The 16,198-nt window shown below is 56.0% G+C and overlaps 1 protein-coding gene across 9 annotated transcripts in view; it reads right to left on the reverse strand.

The window, feature by feature from the left end:
• LARP1 (La ribonucleoprotein 1, translational regulator) overlaps positions 1 to 16,198 on the reverse strand; it is an 89,327-nt gene that overhangs the window by 27,617 nt on the left and 45,512 nt on the right. For 8 of the 9 annotated variants that reach the window (XR_005583819.1, XM_039485564.1, XM_039485569.1 and 5 more), the window contains exons 2-11: positions 16,041 to 16,102; positions 12,440 to 12,505; positions 9,028 to 9,199; positions 7,020 to 7,151; positions 6,308 to 6,460; positions 4,234 to 4,396; positions 3,166 to 3,310; positions 2,631 to 2,805; positions 1,895 to 2,064; positions 844 to 1,197 (exon numbers count right to left, since the gene is read on the reverse strand). Coding sequence is in view for 8 of the 9 variants with exons in the window: in XM_039485564.1 (XP_039341498.1) it covers positions 844 to 1,197; positions 1,895 to 2,064; positions 2,631 to 2,805; positions 3,166 to 3,310; positions 4,234 to 4,396; positions 6,308 to 6,460; positions 7,020 to 7,151; positions 9,028 to 9,199; positions 12,440 to 12,505; positions 16,041 to 16,102 (1,592 nt within the window). In the remaining variant the exon portion in view is untranslated. The remainder of the gene's footprint in view (positions 1 to 843; positions 1,198 to 1,894; positions 2,065 to 2,630; positions 2,806 to 3,165; positions 3,311 to 4,233; positions 4,397 to 6,307; positions 6,461 to 7,019; positions 7,152 to 9,027; positions 9,200 to 12,439; positions 12,506 to 16,040; positions 16,103 to 16,198) is intronic. The other variant, XM_039485565.1, reaches the window with a different exon arrangement.

A 16,198-nucleotide genomic window follows, 5' to 3' on the forward strand; every position in this document is an offset into this window, starting at 1 on the left:
CAGAGTTCCTGGCTGCCAGGCCTCTCGCCACGCAAGGAGGGCAAGCCCTAGGAAGGCTTACACACTGCCAGAGAGATTATATGATGCTCTACAAAGCCTGAAACAGACTCCAAGGTGCAGGCCAGTGGCGCACGAGGAGGAAGACAGAACAGGGGACGGGAAAGAGTGAGTTTTATCGAGCGATTGGCCGAGAAGGTCAGGGGCTGTCAAGTACAGGAGGCAGCATGAGCAGAGATGCACAAGCAGACAGTGGGAGCAGCCCAAAGGAGCGAGGACAGGACACGGTGAGAACAGAGGTGAAGCGGGGAGGAAATGAGGCAGTTTGGGGGGAGATGGCCAGAAGCACAGATCTGCTGCAGGTCGAGAAAGGAAGGGGGAGATATAGTCCAAGTGGCATGAAGGGAGGAGGAACTGGTGTGACTGGCTGGCTCCTGGCCAACTGCACCCATCACTCTAACTAAAGCCATTTTCCCTCCCAGGGGTCGTGCTACTGCGGGATGAAAAGGAGGCAGGGAGCCTTACGGGAGGGCTCTCCAGGGCATGCTCGGGGCCGGGTGCGAAGCTAGCCATGCCGCTCCCTGTGACCCTGTTCGGCGGGTAGGGGTCCCAGATCCAGCACTGTCGGCTGGATGCCTTTCATGAGCACCATGGAATGCCCTCGCCCGCTCCTGTCTCAGAGCTGCACTGTTTCCGTCTGAACCAGGTTTATTTCGTTTCGCATAAACAGGTTAGGAAGAGGTTTAAGTCCAAGTGAAATAAGCCAGCTACTCAAACTGAAGTGAGAGCGTGTCCCACGTTCGGTTCGCACTGGATTAACACTGGGACACAGGTTCTAGCTCTCACCTTGATCTGCGAGTATTCAGGCTCAAACTGCTCCGTCCACAGGTCCTGCTCGTAGTAATACAGCCCGTCATTGATGACCTTGGCTAGCTCAGAGCTCATTTTTGCCCTGGAGGTGTGATTGCCTGTGCGATCCCCCCCAGGGTGTCGGCGCAGGTAAGGGGGCGTCTGCGTCACAATCAGGATCTTGTTCACGTCCCTGTCGTCGATCTCGTAGTCTGAATCCTCGTCCGACCAGTCGGTGAAGGTGTTCTTACGGCCGTCTATCTGCTCCATTTCCTCGTCAAATAGGAAGTCCAGCTCCTCAGGCTCGTCTTGGTCCTTCTGTTTCTGTGGTGCCTTCGACTCCTCCACTTTCTAAAGGCAAACAGAGGAGAGGAGGAGCTGGAGGCCCTGGGGGATGCAGCTAGGACTCTGGGAGAACAGACACCGCGAGACCCGCTGGGTTTTCAGGTCAGGAGCCAGGGAGAACTGCACATTTCTGCCCTTGATAGTTAATACTGGTCCAGCAAGACCCTGGTGCTGATTCAGTACAACACATGGCGTGATCCTGCTGTCCTAAAGGCAGCAGACTCGGTGTTGCTGAAAGAACAGGCCCATCTTCAGCTCACTGCTTTTTCCTGTAGGCCACACGAAGCTGACCGCCCATGTTCAGCCAGGAACGTCTCACATCAGGCAGCGACTCCATGCCCTCAAGGCTGAACGCAACGGGGGCAAGAGCGAACAGGGAAGCCACCCACAGGAGTCATGCCCCTAGGGTGACCAGATGTCCTGATTTTATAGGGACAGTCCCGATTTTGGGGTCTTTTTCTTATATCAGATCCTATTACCCCCCACCCCGTCCCGATTTTTCCACACTTGCTGTCTGGTCACCCTACATGCCCCAGAAGCCAGTCCAGTACTAAACCTGCACCTGACTCATTGCGAGAGCTGGCCAGACAACTGCCAGCAAAACCCAGCCATTTCCCAGACGCTGCCCAGCTCTGTTCCCACCTGGTGGCGTTTCGCAGTTCAGCCTGCTACGGGGGGGAGAGCCACACAGGCCGCAAAGTACCTTGGGTCTGGCTGGGGAAGGCCTAGGCCTCTTCTTCACTTCGATCCACGTCTCTGAATCCAAGTCCGGCAAGCTGGCAGACAGGCCTTTGGGCATCGTCTTCAGGTTGCTGATCTCCTCAGTCTTAGTCGCCACAGGGCTGGCAGAACGGGGAGAGCCGGGCGCAGATTCTAGAGACATTTTGGGACAGACAAGGGTTTTATACATGGTATGTACGTGTTTGCGCGTCCACCCACCCACGCAGGAAAGGACGGCCCCAGGGCAAGTAGCAGGAGTCTGTGCGCATTCAAGGGTCTTATTCTCAAAAGAACCTGGAGAGAAAATCCCAGAGAAAGCTGCCACAGCAGCAAACACCAAGTCCAGAGGAGGGAAAGGCCTCGTAGCAAGGAGAGGCCTGCGAAGGGGAACCCTCTTGCCAATGCAGGACTGCTCTGTATGTCGCACTCTCCATAGTTTGTCAGGTCTAGATGGAAAGGCTGAGATTTGAAAAGCCACTCAGGGGATCTGCACACTCATTCTCCATTGAGTTTAGACAGCCCTGAGAAGTCTCAGCCCAAAGGGTCTCGAGTGCCTGGCCCCTCCTCCATCTTCAGTAGGACCCTTCCCAGGAGAGTCAATGTCTCAAGAGGACAAATTACCAAAAACCCATCCACCCGCTATTGATGGCACTAGACAGCTTCCTCCCCCAGTTACACACGCGCGCGCACACACACCCCCCCCAACACGCCCCTCTAACCTGTTTCCTTTTGGAAGCTCTGCCGGGGGACGAACTCGGGACAGTTGATGAGCTGAGAGAAGTCAGTCTGTGTGTGGTCCGCCATGGGGGGGCCAGGGAGAGGCCATTTTTCTGGCTGCTCCTTTCTCCTGATCTTCTGGTCCACAATCTCCACCACCTTGCTGTCTTTCAGAGCCTAGAGACCAAGCCCCCCCGAGCGGTGTTAATTCAGCGTACGCCAGCCTGGCGGCTAAGGCTGCCTTTGCAGGGAGGTGGAGACAGAACCCCGGCGTCTGCGCCGGGGAGGGAGCAACGTGCTCCCATTGGCTGACGTACCCTGAGGTTCCAGCAGTGGGGCAAGGCAGGAAGTCCGACTTGCTTGGCCTCCCCTTGGGCAAGTCCCCCCACTGCCTCAGCACCTTCCCGGAAGTCAGCGGGGAAGCCGGGTTTGAGAGAACTGGGGACCGGACAGGACGGCAGCGGCTGGAGCTGAGCTTTGCCCAGCGGCCGCGCGGACCAGCCCGTTCCCGGAGGCGACCCCAGCAGGAGCCCTCACCTTGACGATGAGGCCGACGTCCGTGGTCAGGGCCTGCACCCGGTGGAAGCTGGCGATCAAGGTGATGGGGAGGAAGCCTTCCGTGTCCATCTTGCGCCGCAGGAAGAAGTCCCGCTCCAGGTTGTCCACGCTGAAGTAGTACTCTCTGCACGGAGCACCGGCAGCAAAGGAGGGAGATGCAGACTATCACCGCCTTGCTCAGGCCCGCAGACCCCACGAGCCCCCTCCCACTGGGAGCTCCAGCCTTTCCTGTGACAGCAGGCGCCCTGGGAGCTCAGGCCAGGCCCTGGAACCGCAGTGAGATGCTGGAAGCCAGCCCTGTGTGGCCGCCAGCCGCATGAGGAGCGGCTCGTTAGCGGCGCTGGGCGAAGCAGAGCTCAAGCGCAATCCCTGCCAGGGAAGTTACGGGACTCTCCAGTAGTGGCTCAGCTCTGAGGGGCCTAACAGTTCATGCATCTCCCCAAAAGAGGGCTGGACCCGAGGAAAGGCTTCACCCCTGTACCTCCCTGTTCCCTCGCCTCTACAGCCAGAGTCATGCACCTGCAACCTGGCCTGCTCACAGCCAGACTGTTAGCTCTTACTTGTATCCCAGGGTACCTGAAGGCCCCAGCTCAGCCAGGGGTCCTGTCAGACTAGGTTCTGTGCACAGAGTCCCTGCCCCACAGATCATGGGTGGGCAAGAGACCCAGTTTACAGGTGGGGAATTGAGGGACAGAGAGTCAAGAGCCTCGTTCAAGGGAGTTTCTGGCAGAGCAGGGAACTGAGCTCAGGTTTGGAGTCAGTCCCATGCCCTAGCCACAAGCCCCTCCCTCCTGGGTTGGGTAACTCCATGGCAGACAGAAGCATCGACTGCCAGGCCGTGGCAAGAACGTGGCTGCGTTCCCTCCCGAGGCAGCGACTATTGAGTATCTCAGGTAAGTCAGGTGCCACGTTTTGAGCCGATTTCAGCCCCCGTGCGGGCTCACGGAGCTTCGCTGCCCCATGCGACACCACGGCAAGAGAGGACAAAACCCCAGTCCCTGGCTCTGCTGGCTAGGGACGCCGCCAGCCCCCAGGGGAAGCACTTACATCTGCCGCTTGATGTAGTCCTTGAGCAGCTCCTGATCCACGCTGTACAGCTCTGTGCTGCTGACGTTATCGAAGTAGTAGGTGATGTTACTGGCGTACTTCTGGGTGCGCGAGCCGTCCGAGCTGTCGAATTTCCGGTAGCCGTACTGGTAGTCAAAGTGCGCTGGGCGAGAGGAACAAAGGCAGGCCGTTCAGGGGGGCACGTGACACCTACTGTCCCCGGGGCTTCATGATCTTCCTGAGGGTGCGGCTCTGTGACACAACCCAGGCATTACCGCCATCACCAACCACCCCAGCTAAGGGCCCAGAACACAGCAAGCCCATGCTGCTCCCAGCAGCATGCTGGACAGTCACAAGGGAGAACGGCACAGGAGCCATTCCAATACGGATTCCTGCCCACAGGCAATTCCCTAAACCTGTAAATACCACGGCAAACAGAACAAGGGCTGATGGTAGGTGTCCAGACACTGCAGCAATTCCAGCCCCTGCTGCTACCAGCCGTCTCCTTAAAGAGCAAGGACAGGGACCCAGGCAGCACGAGGAGCTTGAAAAACCCACGCCCGCCCTGCTTTAGCCATCAGGAGAGCGTTCTGATTCGGCTGGAATGCTGAGCCCGTCGGGCAAACAAAGCACTGGCTGCTGCCACAGCAAAGTCAGCTGGATTTTCATGACCCCAGCAAATGACAAATCACCACCACATGAACTAGCGGGCTCACGCAGCCCCCTCCCCTGGGGGCTGTCCATCAACCAGGAGTCCTCTCTCCCGATGACGAACACGAGGAAGACGACTGAGAAGAGAAGCTGCAGCTCTGGGCTGAAGCTCTCAACAGCACATTGCAAGTCACGTGAGGGGCACATCTCCACATTTTCCTTTCACGCCCTGTCTTCTACACTCCCTGGCCCGGCCGGCTGGCCAGGGCTTTGGAGCCCCTTGCTGGAATGGGCATGGCCAGCTCCCCCGGAGCAGCTGTCTCCCCCCGCCAGAGACCCCTCGCTGGGAGCAGCTATTCTGTCATGCTCACGGCAGAGACCGGCACCCAGCCAGGGGCTAGTGGGGAACTTGCATTTCTCTGAGCGGGGCAGGGCTCCGGCAGCCAGAAACGCAGGGGGTCACGGCAAGTTCACAGCGCTGCACTGGGAGGGCCCGGTGCCACCGCGGGTACATTCTATCTCAGGGCCTGAGGACGATGGGAGGAAAATGTAACCAGACTAGTGCTTAGGCTCATACTCAAAGCAGATCCAGCCATGCGCTGATGGAGGAGCTAGCCTCCTACTGAGAGGAGACGGGTGACCCAGTGCTGACCTGGGTTTCACCAGTACTGGGTTCAAGTCCCTACTCTGCCAGGCTTCCTGTGTGACCCTGGGTAGGTCAGTCTCCCTGGGCCTCAGCTCCCCATTTCCAGAGGAGGACTGCAATGGGGACCATATAAACACTTCAGAAAGGCCAGTCCTTAACCCTCACTCGGGATGCTCATCCACACGACTTATGGATCCCACGACACTTCTCAAAACACCACGCAGCTCTGGTATCCTGGCCAACATGCCCTCCACGGCCGCGTCCGAGGGGAGAGTTACTCGTGATCCCGCCCCGGTGCTGCGCTAACCGACAGTCCCTGAATTGCCAGGACCGAAGTCTGTCTGGCAAAACGTCGAGGTTCCCAGAGCACGGACGATACTTTTCTCTGTCTGTGCACGATCCACTTCTGTGGCTGACCTGTACCAAACTAGGCCTGTTTATCAGCTCCACAGCTACCATTCCACGTGATGGAGTTACATTATTTCCTAGCTTGGTGGGTTTTGGCCTGCGGTGAATGCTCACACCCCAGGTGACCTGAAGAGACAGGGCTACGAGGAATGAGATAGGCCTGACCGTTCCCATGTGCACTCAAACACCGTCACCCCCAAACCCTTTCCTACCTTCCCAAAGAACAACCCAGCTCCAAGCCCCCATCACTCCAGCAGCAGCAGTCAGCCAGTCACTGGCCCCTTACAAAAGGGCTCTGAGGACGGGGTGCAGCCCATTGCTGGCTGCATCATGCCCAGTTACAGACACCCAGAACAAGGCTATACGTACAGCGAGTGCCTCCTCGTCCTCGGCCCCGGCCCCGGCCTCGGCCCCGGCTCCTGCCCCGGAAGGCTCCTCGCACTGCTCCTCCCTCGCTCTTGACGCTGGAGGTTTCGTCGTGATCAGGCCAGTTCCGCTCGTGCTTGTTATCCGGGTGCCAGCCTGCGGAGGAGCCAGGGAGGGACACTAGAGGTGAGGTCAAAGCACCCTCTGCTGGCTCTGATGTGCAATCAGGCCTGGGGATTGCACCCCGGCCGAGGGACACTTCCCCCTCGTCCTTTGGCAGGGACAACAGTGCCCTGGAAGGAGTCTAGCATCTAAGCAATTCCATCCCCTGTGCAATGCTCCCTGAACACGTGACGCGGCCAAAGGCCGTCTCTGCTCTGTGCCCGGATGAGCTCTCTACCTCGAGGGCAAATGCTGCAGAGGCCGGGCTTTCCCCGACCCTCTCCTGCGTTGGAGCAGAGAGGCTGGGAAAGGGCCCACCTGGCATTACCGTACCACGACCAACACCGTCCCCAGAGCTTCCCTTTGGATGTCGTTCGCCGTGTGCCCCTGACCGCAGCGGCCAGGAGCCGCTTTCTGCCCCTCTTGCAAGCGCTCAGATTCCGGTGATGGCTGTGGAAATGCCACAGGCAGGCTGGGAACGCTGCAGCAGCGCCACCAGGTGCCGAGAGGCGGGAGCTACCGTCTGACCCTGCCCCTGCCCCAACCCACCCACCTTTCAGTTCACTGCGGTTGTTGGAAGGGTGCCTGTGCTGCTCGTTCTGCCGGTTGTTCCGAGAGGCCGTTTTGTCCCTGGGCGCCTCCGCCTTCATGTCTATTTGCAGAGGGACCCACTTGTGCTTGTTGCCTGAATGAGGGACAGGATTCGGGCGTGACACAGCTTTAAAAGGAAGAACAAATATTTGCTTCCGTCCCCACCCTCCTCCGTCTCCCTGTATGTTCAAGCAGGGACAGAATCTAGGATGCATCCAATTCCAGGCCAGAAGACGCTTGAGCCTCTCACACAGATCCCTCTGTGCAGCGCCTGCTGGCCCAGTGCCCTGAAAACAGCCTCAGAGAGACTGCGAACCACAGCACAGGAGGGCTGGGTGCTGCACCTTTCCCCACAGTCTCTGCCACTCTGGGGAGCTCAGGGCCATGGTGCTGCTGGTAGAACCACTGGACTTCAAAGCTTTCTGCCCATGTGTTTGGCACTTGCACATGGCTCCAAAGTCACATGTGGACCTTGGACCTGACCTGGTGAACTTCAAAGCACAAAGAGGAGACCAAGACTGTTCCTGCCACTGTCAAGTATCAGAGGGGTAGCCGTGTTAGTCTGGTTCTGTAGAAGCAGCAAAGAATCCTGTGGCACCTTATAGACTAACAGACGTTTTGCAGCATGAGCTTTCGTGGGTGAATACCCACTTCTTCGGATGCAAGACTGTGTGCCACTGTGTGCACCTGGCTCGCTGCCGGACTGCCTGTTGTGCCCTGGGATCGAAGCAGGCTTCCCCCTGGAAAGCCACCTCCTAGGGTCAAGTGCACAGCCAGCCACTGCCCCAGGAAAGATGATGAATGGGGCCCATCCATCCATCCATTCGAGGCAGGCTATGGTCTTCCCAGAACTCATCAAGGTCTAAAGAAAGCACCGAACCCAGCGGTCCCACTGTCACTCTCCTGATTTTCTAGTTCTGCTGATTTTTGCAACCTGCTTCTTTCAGACGCATTTGTCCCTCTCTGCAGTCTCATGGGGACTGTCCCTGCAGCATCAGCCGGCTGAGGGCTGGTCTACACTGGGAACTGACACGGGCATAGTTACATCTCGCAGGGCTGTGAAAAATCCCCATGCAGACAGTGCTAGGTCGACGGACGAATTCTCCCAGGGAGGTGCATTTACTACGTCAATGGGAGAACCCCGCCTGTCGGCACTGGGGGTGTCCTCACTGAGTGCTGCAGCTGGGCCGCTGTAACAGTGTAAGTGTAGACATCCCCTTTGCAACCCCGGCTACTCTGAGAGGGAACAGGAGCGATCCCAAGACTGCTGGAGGGCAGAGGTGGCATATGCAGAGATTCCAGGCCTGGCACCAGCTATCCCCTCAGATCCAGGGACAAAGCCTCACTCCCGTCCATGCCTATCCATTATCTCTTGTTTACAAGCAGCTACAATGGACCCTGGACCAGGTTCCACATGCCCCTAACATCGTCCGGCAATAGACCCCCCGTCGCCACCTGATCCCTACCAGCAGAGACTAGCTAATGCCCTCTCCCCAGAGGCTGTAGGAAAGAGAAAACTTCCCCTGGAGATGGACAGAGCTGGACTAGTTTGGATCAAGCAGAGTAGGGGAGCGAATCCCAGAGCAGAGGGACCCCACTCAATAGCTGTGACTGCACTGGGGAGGAGTCTCAGGTTGGTAGGTGCCAGGCCATTCAGGGCTTCATAGGCCAAAAGCAAATCACCAGTAATTCTATCCAGCAACCCAAAAGGCAGCCAGGGCGGATGGCGAAACAGCCGGACTCTCTGCAGAAGCAAGGCATGGCGCCTGCTCAGTACCAGCCTGTGAACGGATTTCAGACGCAGCCCCGAGGGACGCAGGTGACCATCGCCCATCTGGATGTGGCCAGAGAGCTGCGATAGCCAGGACAGCAGGACATCAAAGACCACATGGAAACTGGCTCGGCCAGAACCAAATCCCCAATCATCCGGCAGCCCCCTGGAATCTCGCCCACCCCGCCCCCATCCTCACCTTTCTTCTTCTGCGCCAACTTCTGGTTGTCGTCGTCCCCGTTCTTCTCCTCCCCGGACTCGTCCGATTTGGTTTTCAGGTTCTCTTTGCCTTCACTCCCGTCCCCCTTCTCCTGTTCTTTCATGTCTTTCTTGATGGGCAGCTTCCGGAGGGGCTGGGGTTTGGGTGGCTGCTGGAGACAAGAGCCAGGCAGGTGAGGCAAAGGACGGTGGGAGCTGGCTCAGGACAGACTCCGCAGAGCTGGTCAGAACCACGCCCATCTAGCCCCGCAGAGGGGAAGCCGGAAGGACAGTCACTAGTCTGGGGACGGGATCCCTGCATCTCACCTTGGGGAGACATCAGGTCCTGGTAAAGAGCAGCTCAGCTAGCAGGGGCTTGGAGAGAAGTCAGAGTGAGCTTTGCATGCGCTATCACCACCCCCAGTGCACACTCAGGCCTGGTACCAACAAGAGTCCCCACCCCCACCCCCCGGAGGGGGAACAGTGGGGAGAGGATTCCCAAATACAGGGAGAGGACATAAGGGATGCTCAGAGGTGCCTGTTGCATTGAGATGCTGGGTCTGATAAAGATTCTCATCACGGGGGGAGAGGCTGGGTAGCAGCAGGGCACCGACAGACAGCAGCTCTTGCACGGCCAGGAAACTAATGCTGAAAGGAAGGTGCCCAAAAATAGAAGGGCTTTGACAGCCTCAGCATCTTGGCTGCAGCAGCGCGGGGCCATGCCCCTCATGAGTGCCAGTGTTAGCAGGCACCAAGCCACGGGCTGCTCTGCTTTCACCTGGGTAACTCGACCCCTGTCACCAGAGGCCTGGCTTACTGAACTTCCCTGCCCGACTCGCTGTGCCCGGGGTTCAGAACAGGATCCAGGCTCCTCGTCCCAGAATAGCACCGCTGAACGAGGGAGCCCAACGTGCAGGGAATCCCTAAAAGGAAATCCTCTGCACCCGGGACCACAGCAAGCTATTCCTGGCTGCCTCCGGAGGCGACACCCAGCACCCCGAAGAGCCGCTACAGCAGGAGAGAGGCAGTGCCCACAGGGCCATGCCCTGAACCCCAGCTCTGACAGACACACACCCCATAGAAACCACCACCAATGAACGCTCTTGGCTGAGATTCCCCTGGGGCCTCCTGCCTCCGAGATGAGCAGTGCCCAGAGGGGCTCTCCCATGTAACGTACCGTCCAACACGTGCTAACACAGGGAGAACATACGTGGATTACAGCCAGCCAGGGGCTGCTCATCTATGGAAGTGACAAGGGAGCAACCTGGAGGGCATGAGCCTTCCTGGCACACTGGCAGCCCCAGGGGCTAGACGCAAGCTTTGCAGGGAGCTCTGGTCAGGCCCTTCTCCCAGCAGGAGGGTCATCTGTGCTGACACACTGGCCAAGGGAGTCATGAAAGTGCCGTTTTAACCAGCATGGGGTCACCAGCTTCACAACCAGGCCACTTCCTTCTGGCCTGCAAAGGTCCCAATCTCTATCTGTTTCTGAGAGTAGTGGGCAGGGGAACATAGGAAGAAAAAACAGTTTCACCTCAAGGGTTAATTCTAGAGGACAACAGTGCAGAACTGGCAGGTCAGGGAAGGGGAGGAACTCTAGGCTGAAAGAGGAGCTGGGCTAGAGGAGAGATGCCATCTCACCTCCACTTCAGGAAGAAGCATGTTGTGATACCAAACTTCAGAACAGCCGCACAAGCTGAGGGCATCTGGCTTCATTCCTCCCTCGGCTTGAGAAGGCTGCAGGAGCCTGGTACGTTCTGAGCCACAGGGAGGTCGTGTTTAGAAAGCGGCATTCATCTCCCCAGGCACAAAGGTCATTGTAATTGTGCTGATTTCGGGTATTCTGAACAGCCAAGTGTCTTCTCAGTGGGCAGATGAAAGTGCTTCCAACTCACACAGGCAAGTGGAAGCTTTGCACAGAATGTTCCTCACTGACTGCTCAAACTGCTGCTTTAGCTTTTTTTTATTTTCATTATTATTAAAGGACAATCCAAGTCCAATCTCAAATCTGAACCGTGTAAAAGCAACCTTTCACCCAACACATCCAGGCTTGTGTTTTTGTTTGCAATTCTGACAAACAGATGTTTAAAATATCCATTCCCCTGCTCTTCCAACCCAAACACTGTAGCCTCCAGAACTGGAATGCAAAACCACTTAGGAACGTAAGTGAAACAAGACCAGCAGGATCTATGATTTTAAAAATAGAGGAGATTCTAGCTCTTATGGTTGCAGGGATCACCTTTAAACATCACTCTAGCATAAAGCTGATGCAATGCCATCTTGGTAAGTCTGCCCGCAGCCTCAGCACCTCCGCTGCTGCTCAGAGCTTTGCTCAACAGCAGCAGCCTGAAATTAATAAGTGCTTGGGTCAATTACATGGCAACAATTCAGAACCCTGTGGGTTACAAGGAAACTGACAACAGGGCCAATTTCACCGTGCTGCTGGGAAAAGCAATGAGTAGCTGAAACATGCACTGGTGCTCTTCACTGGGTAAAAGAAAGGAGGCTAAATTTAGCAGACAACCGCTGCTCCTTTCCAGTAACAAGAGGGGGCTTCAAACTCAGGAATCCACTAGCAGGAGACTATAAATGATAGACCATGCCCCGAGCAGGTCCAGAGGCATCACCTTGGTAGGAAGCTAAGGAACAGCCGGCTGGCTCGAGTGCTGCCTGAGGGCAGCTGGGCCTTTTCGGACGTTTAGTTCTCTGGTTACTGGGAGGCTGCTGAATTTGTCAAGAACCAGAGGGTGTATAAGGGAGACAGAGGGGACCCATTAAAGGTGAGTGGACTTAACGGGGGTGGAGATTGAAGGGAAGCAGAGCAGGAGCTGAAGGATTATGGGGCAGGTGGTAGAGAAGAGTATGAAGAAGAGCCAGAGAGCGAGAAAGCAAAGAGGAAAACAGACACTGAGAACAGGACAGGGAAATATACGCTGACCTGTTATGAGAAAAAGAAAAGTGATGGGAACAAAAAGCAACTCTCACAAACTTACATTGTAAAGGCATTAGAATCTGCCCAGAGAAATACAGTTAAGAAAGATACACTAACAGTACACAGCTGTTTATTCCTTGCATTCCAGGGAGTAGCAGCCTAGCTCTTTCCACTGTGGCTAGCAGGACAAGTCCACCAACTAGCAGGTCTCAGGAAACTTTTCCAAACCCTGCTATAATAATCTGTGGTGTTATTGGTAAAATAGGCCCTGAAATGTGATAAAGGAAGATTTCAGCTGTTTTAGGGACAGAGAAGCCCTCAGAAGACCTTGCTTCCAGAGGAAAAGCTCACAGGACATCTTGGTCTTGAGCAGTCAACTTTTCTAGAGCTCTCTGCCTTCAGAGAGAAGAGGGGGACACATCACTCATTCGCCAGGGAAAGCTCGGCTGTAGAGGTGTTTTGTTCGCAAGGTCACGCTTCTTACCTGGATGGTCTTGTGGGCTATTTCTCCAGGGGTTGGCCAGTTCGTGGCATCACCAAAGTCACCAACCTTTATTCAAAAAACACAGAGAGATCTCGTTAGTACAGTAAGCTCGAGCGCTGGTTCTGAAGGGCTGCTTCCTCGCATTCAATAGGCCAATATCCCTCCTCCCCCTTCCAGAGCACAGGACCTGGGCTAGAGGATCGGACCAACAGCCCCTGGCCCCATCTGGCAGCATCCAGTACCAGATGCTTCAGAGAGAGAGAGAGACACACACACACCCCTCTCATGGACAGCCATGGAATAACATGCCCAAAGGGGAAGTTGCTGCCTACCCCAGGGGGATCTGAGGTTTGTTTATGCCCTGAAGCCTCAGGGTGTATAACCCTTAAAATCCTGTCTAAGAAGCGTGGATAATTATTAGCCACACAAAGCATCACCCTCTTTAAAATCCTGTTAAGCGCCTGATCTCAATGACCTCATGGGCAACAAGTTTCACCGGCTAGTTATACATGGCGTAAAATATTATTGTCCAGTGGTTTTAAATGTGCTGCCTTGGAGTTCGCTGAATATCCCCCTATTCTTGGATGATGGATGAGTGCACCACAGACCGACTCTGGGTGCTTCACCGTACCTGCCTATGCTAGCTGGCCAGAGCTGGAGGACCCTGCTTTTAGCTCCGGGTCTTTTAGCTCCGACAGAAGACGGTCACATGTTCAGAGCCATGAGGGTCAGGTTCAAGCCCAAGAAACAGCTGCTGACATCCTCTTTATACTCCTCGCTACCGTGTGGAACGATCGTCTCCTCCCTAGGATAACCCGCTCTCTCCAGACCCCTAGGCAATTTCATTGTCCACCTCAATCTCCTCTATTTCTGCAATCAGATGTCTGGAGCTGAACTCCAACATCACCCTGGTGCCGCCTGGCGGGGTCAGACCACAACTGCAAGGCTCCGCGGGGTTTCAGGACAGCCCTGTTTCCCCTTAAAGAGGAGCAGAAAGAGCACCAGGGCCTTCAGCGCTGTTAATCCAGCGGGGATACCGAATTCACTTTAAAATTCATTCTAAATGCTTGCGCCACCTGGCGGCAGATGACTGCAGGGCTCACACACATTGAACAGCACAATCGCAATCAAGTGCTGCCAATTACACGAGCCAACAGCAGCACAGAGCAGCAGAGCTCTGTGCTCAATTGACGGCAAGAACAGGCATCTGGTTTCAATTCAATCCACCCAGAGCAGCCTCCAAGGCCACTCACAACACACCATTCATGCGCCTTCCCCCGTGGGGCTGGAGCTTGCCGGCGAAGCTGTTTGGTTTGCAGGGCAGTTATACCATGTATTGGTGTCTCCACTTGATCTACTTTTCAAACCTGATTCTTTGAGAATGAGAGGTGTTTGCAGGGGGAAAAAGAGGCAGGGCGTGGATGTCGCTTCCCAAACAAGCGGAGGAGGAACATTAAACGCTCAAGAAAGAGGACCAGAAGATCATGTTCTGGGGAAAGCACAGCAGCCCTTTGAAGAGGGGCAGCCAGTGAGGAGTGCAGGACCCCCGGAGCGTTCAGGGGGAGCGTCACACAAGATGTTACACTATTTTGCTTTGCAGGGCAATTCTCTGTATTCTCCCCCAGCAGAGGATTTGTATCGGTTGGTCAGTTTAAAATGGGAGTCTAGTGGCATGGTCCAGCTCCTCTGCCACCGCACCGTTCACTTCAACAGCCCATTCCTGCATTCAGCAGCTCACAGCCCGCTCACAGGCAGGTGCGGATTTCAAACATGCTACCCAAGGGCTGCGCCAGATGAGCGGAAGAAGAAAAACCTTAGCTCACAGGTGGGCAGCACTGGTAGCGTCAGGATCTCCTGCAGGGTCTCTGGTGTCGACAGGACTTTGCACAGTGACGAGGGCCTCCGTCAACTCAGTGCGGCAGGCAGAATATGGGAAGGGCTTGACCGCTCGACATGAGCTGGGGCCCGACTCCCTGACGGAGGTGTCGAGCCGCCCAGCACGGGTCTTGGCTCTCCTCCGGCCCTCTCCTTTCCCTTACGAGAAGTAGGAGATCTTCCCCTTGCAGACCTCTTGGGCTTCTTGGCCAGGGCCGGGGAGGGGGAATCGGTGTCCGCTCGTAGACGGCACTAGCGGGGCGCTCCAGGCCGAGTCGGGCCTCTGCTCTGGTGCTGGGGTCAGTGCCGACTCCATCAGGAGCATCCTGAGACGGATGTCTCTCTCCTTTTTCATTCTGGGGTTGAACGACTTACAGATGAAACACTTGTCGCTTATGTGTCTCTCTCTTAGACACCTTAAATGGCTAATGTGTGGGTTGCTGATGGGCATGGGGCACTTACAACGATCACATGGTTTAAAGCCTGGGGATCCCCGGGGCATACCCCATCCCTAGGCTGAGTCCCATCCGGGACCAACTACCCAGAACAAATACTAAGGGTAAATACTGAACTATATATAACTACAGTATTTGACAAGAAACGTTTGAGACACACTGAACTAGGTGAAAGCTAGCTGAAGCAGCAGATGTTCCCGCACCATCACTGGCAGCAAGAAGGAACCGAGGTTGGGGGGAGCTGGCAGCGCCCCTTATATTGCGCTATGTGGGCACCACTCCAGAGGGTGCCAGAGCTGGTCCCCTACGGATACTGCTAAGGGAAAAACTTCCAGCACTGGTGCACACAGCGAGCACACACCTAGTATGGAATGGACATGAGCAAGCACTCAAAGAAGAAACAACGGCCTCCGAGGAACAGCATGGAGCAGGTCCAAGCGAGTGGGGAATGATGGTCATGCTAGGCACCCACGAAGCGCTGTGCATCATCCATCCGCTTCACCGACATCGATCCATTCGTGCATGCACGTGGGCTCACACCCGCCCCCGGGAGGCAGGCAGGCATTGCACCCAACATACGGGTGGGCAGAGGGCACCAATTTAAGTTGTGCCCATCACCGTGGCACCTAGGCACAACTCCTGCCTCTGAGGGTGCTGAGAAGCTCCGCTGTGGTAGAGCCCTAGGAGATGCTCTGACAACAGATGCTAGGCAAGTGCCTAGCAGGACTGACAACCCGGAGTCGCAAGCTCTTATAAATGCAGCAGCTGGGAAAAAATTGCCCTCTGCAGTGCTGCACGGCCATGGAAGCACCATACGCTGCGGGAGGCACACTCAGGTTTCAAGCAGCCACTCATAACTGGCGGCTGTGTGTGGGTGAAGAGTCATCCCTGGCTGATCTGGAGTGGAAATGCATGCACTAGTCAGAGAGCTTGCTCCCCGGTGATGTAACAAAACTACTGCCCTAAGTGGCATGGGAGGCAGCATAGTCTAGTGGACAGAGCAGTGACCTGGGAGTCCAGGAGACCTAGGTTCTAGTCCCAGCTCTGTCACTGAGCTGTCAGGTGACCTGGAGCAAGTCACTTCCCCTCCAATGCTTTGCCTATCTCGTCTGTGAGGCTAAGCGCTCTTGGGGGCAGGGACTCCGTCTCCCTACGTGTATGTACAGCGCCCAGCACACTGGGTCCAATCGCAGCTGCTGCACTGCAGAAGACAAGCAGCAAGAGCCAGGTAATACACCACCAGAAACGGGAAGATGTCGAGGCAGACGTACCTTGCTTCCTTTCCGCGGCCTGGGGTTTGCGGCCCTCACCACTTTGGCTGGAGTTGTATGTTCTGTGAAAGTAAAACAGAGGTGTTAATACGCAACACCAAGCGTTGCTAGAGCATTAACCTCAATGGACAGTGGAGGGAGGTGGCCATGTGCTGGCA

This window comes from Mauremys reevesii, linkage group 8 (genome assembly GCF_016161935.1).
Source record: "Mauremys reevesii isolate NIE-2019 linkage group 8, ASM1616193v1, whole genome shotgun sequence".
Lineage (NCBI taxonomy): Eukaryota > Metazoa > Chordata > Testudines > Geoemydidae > Mauremys > Mauremys reevesii.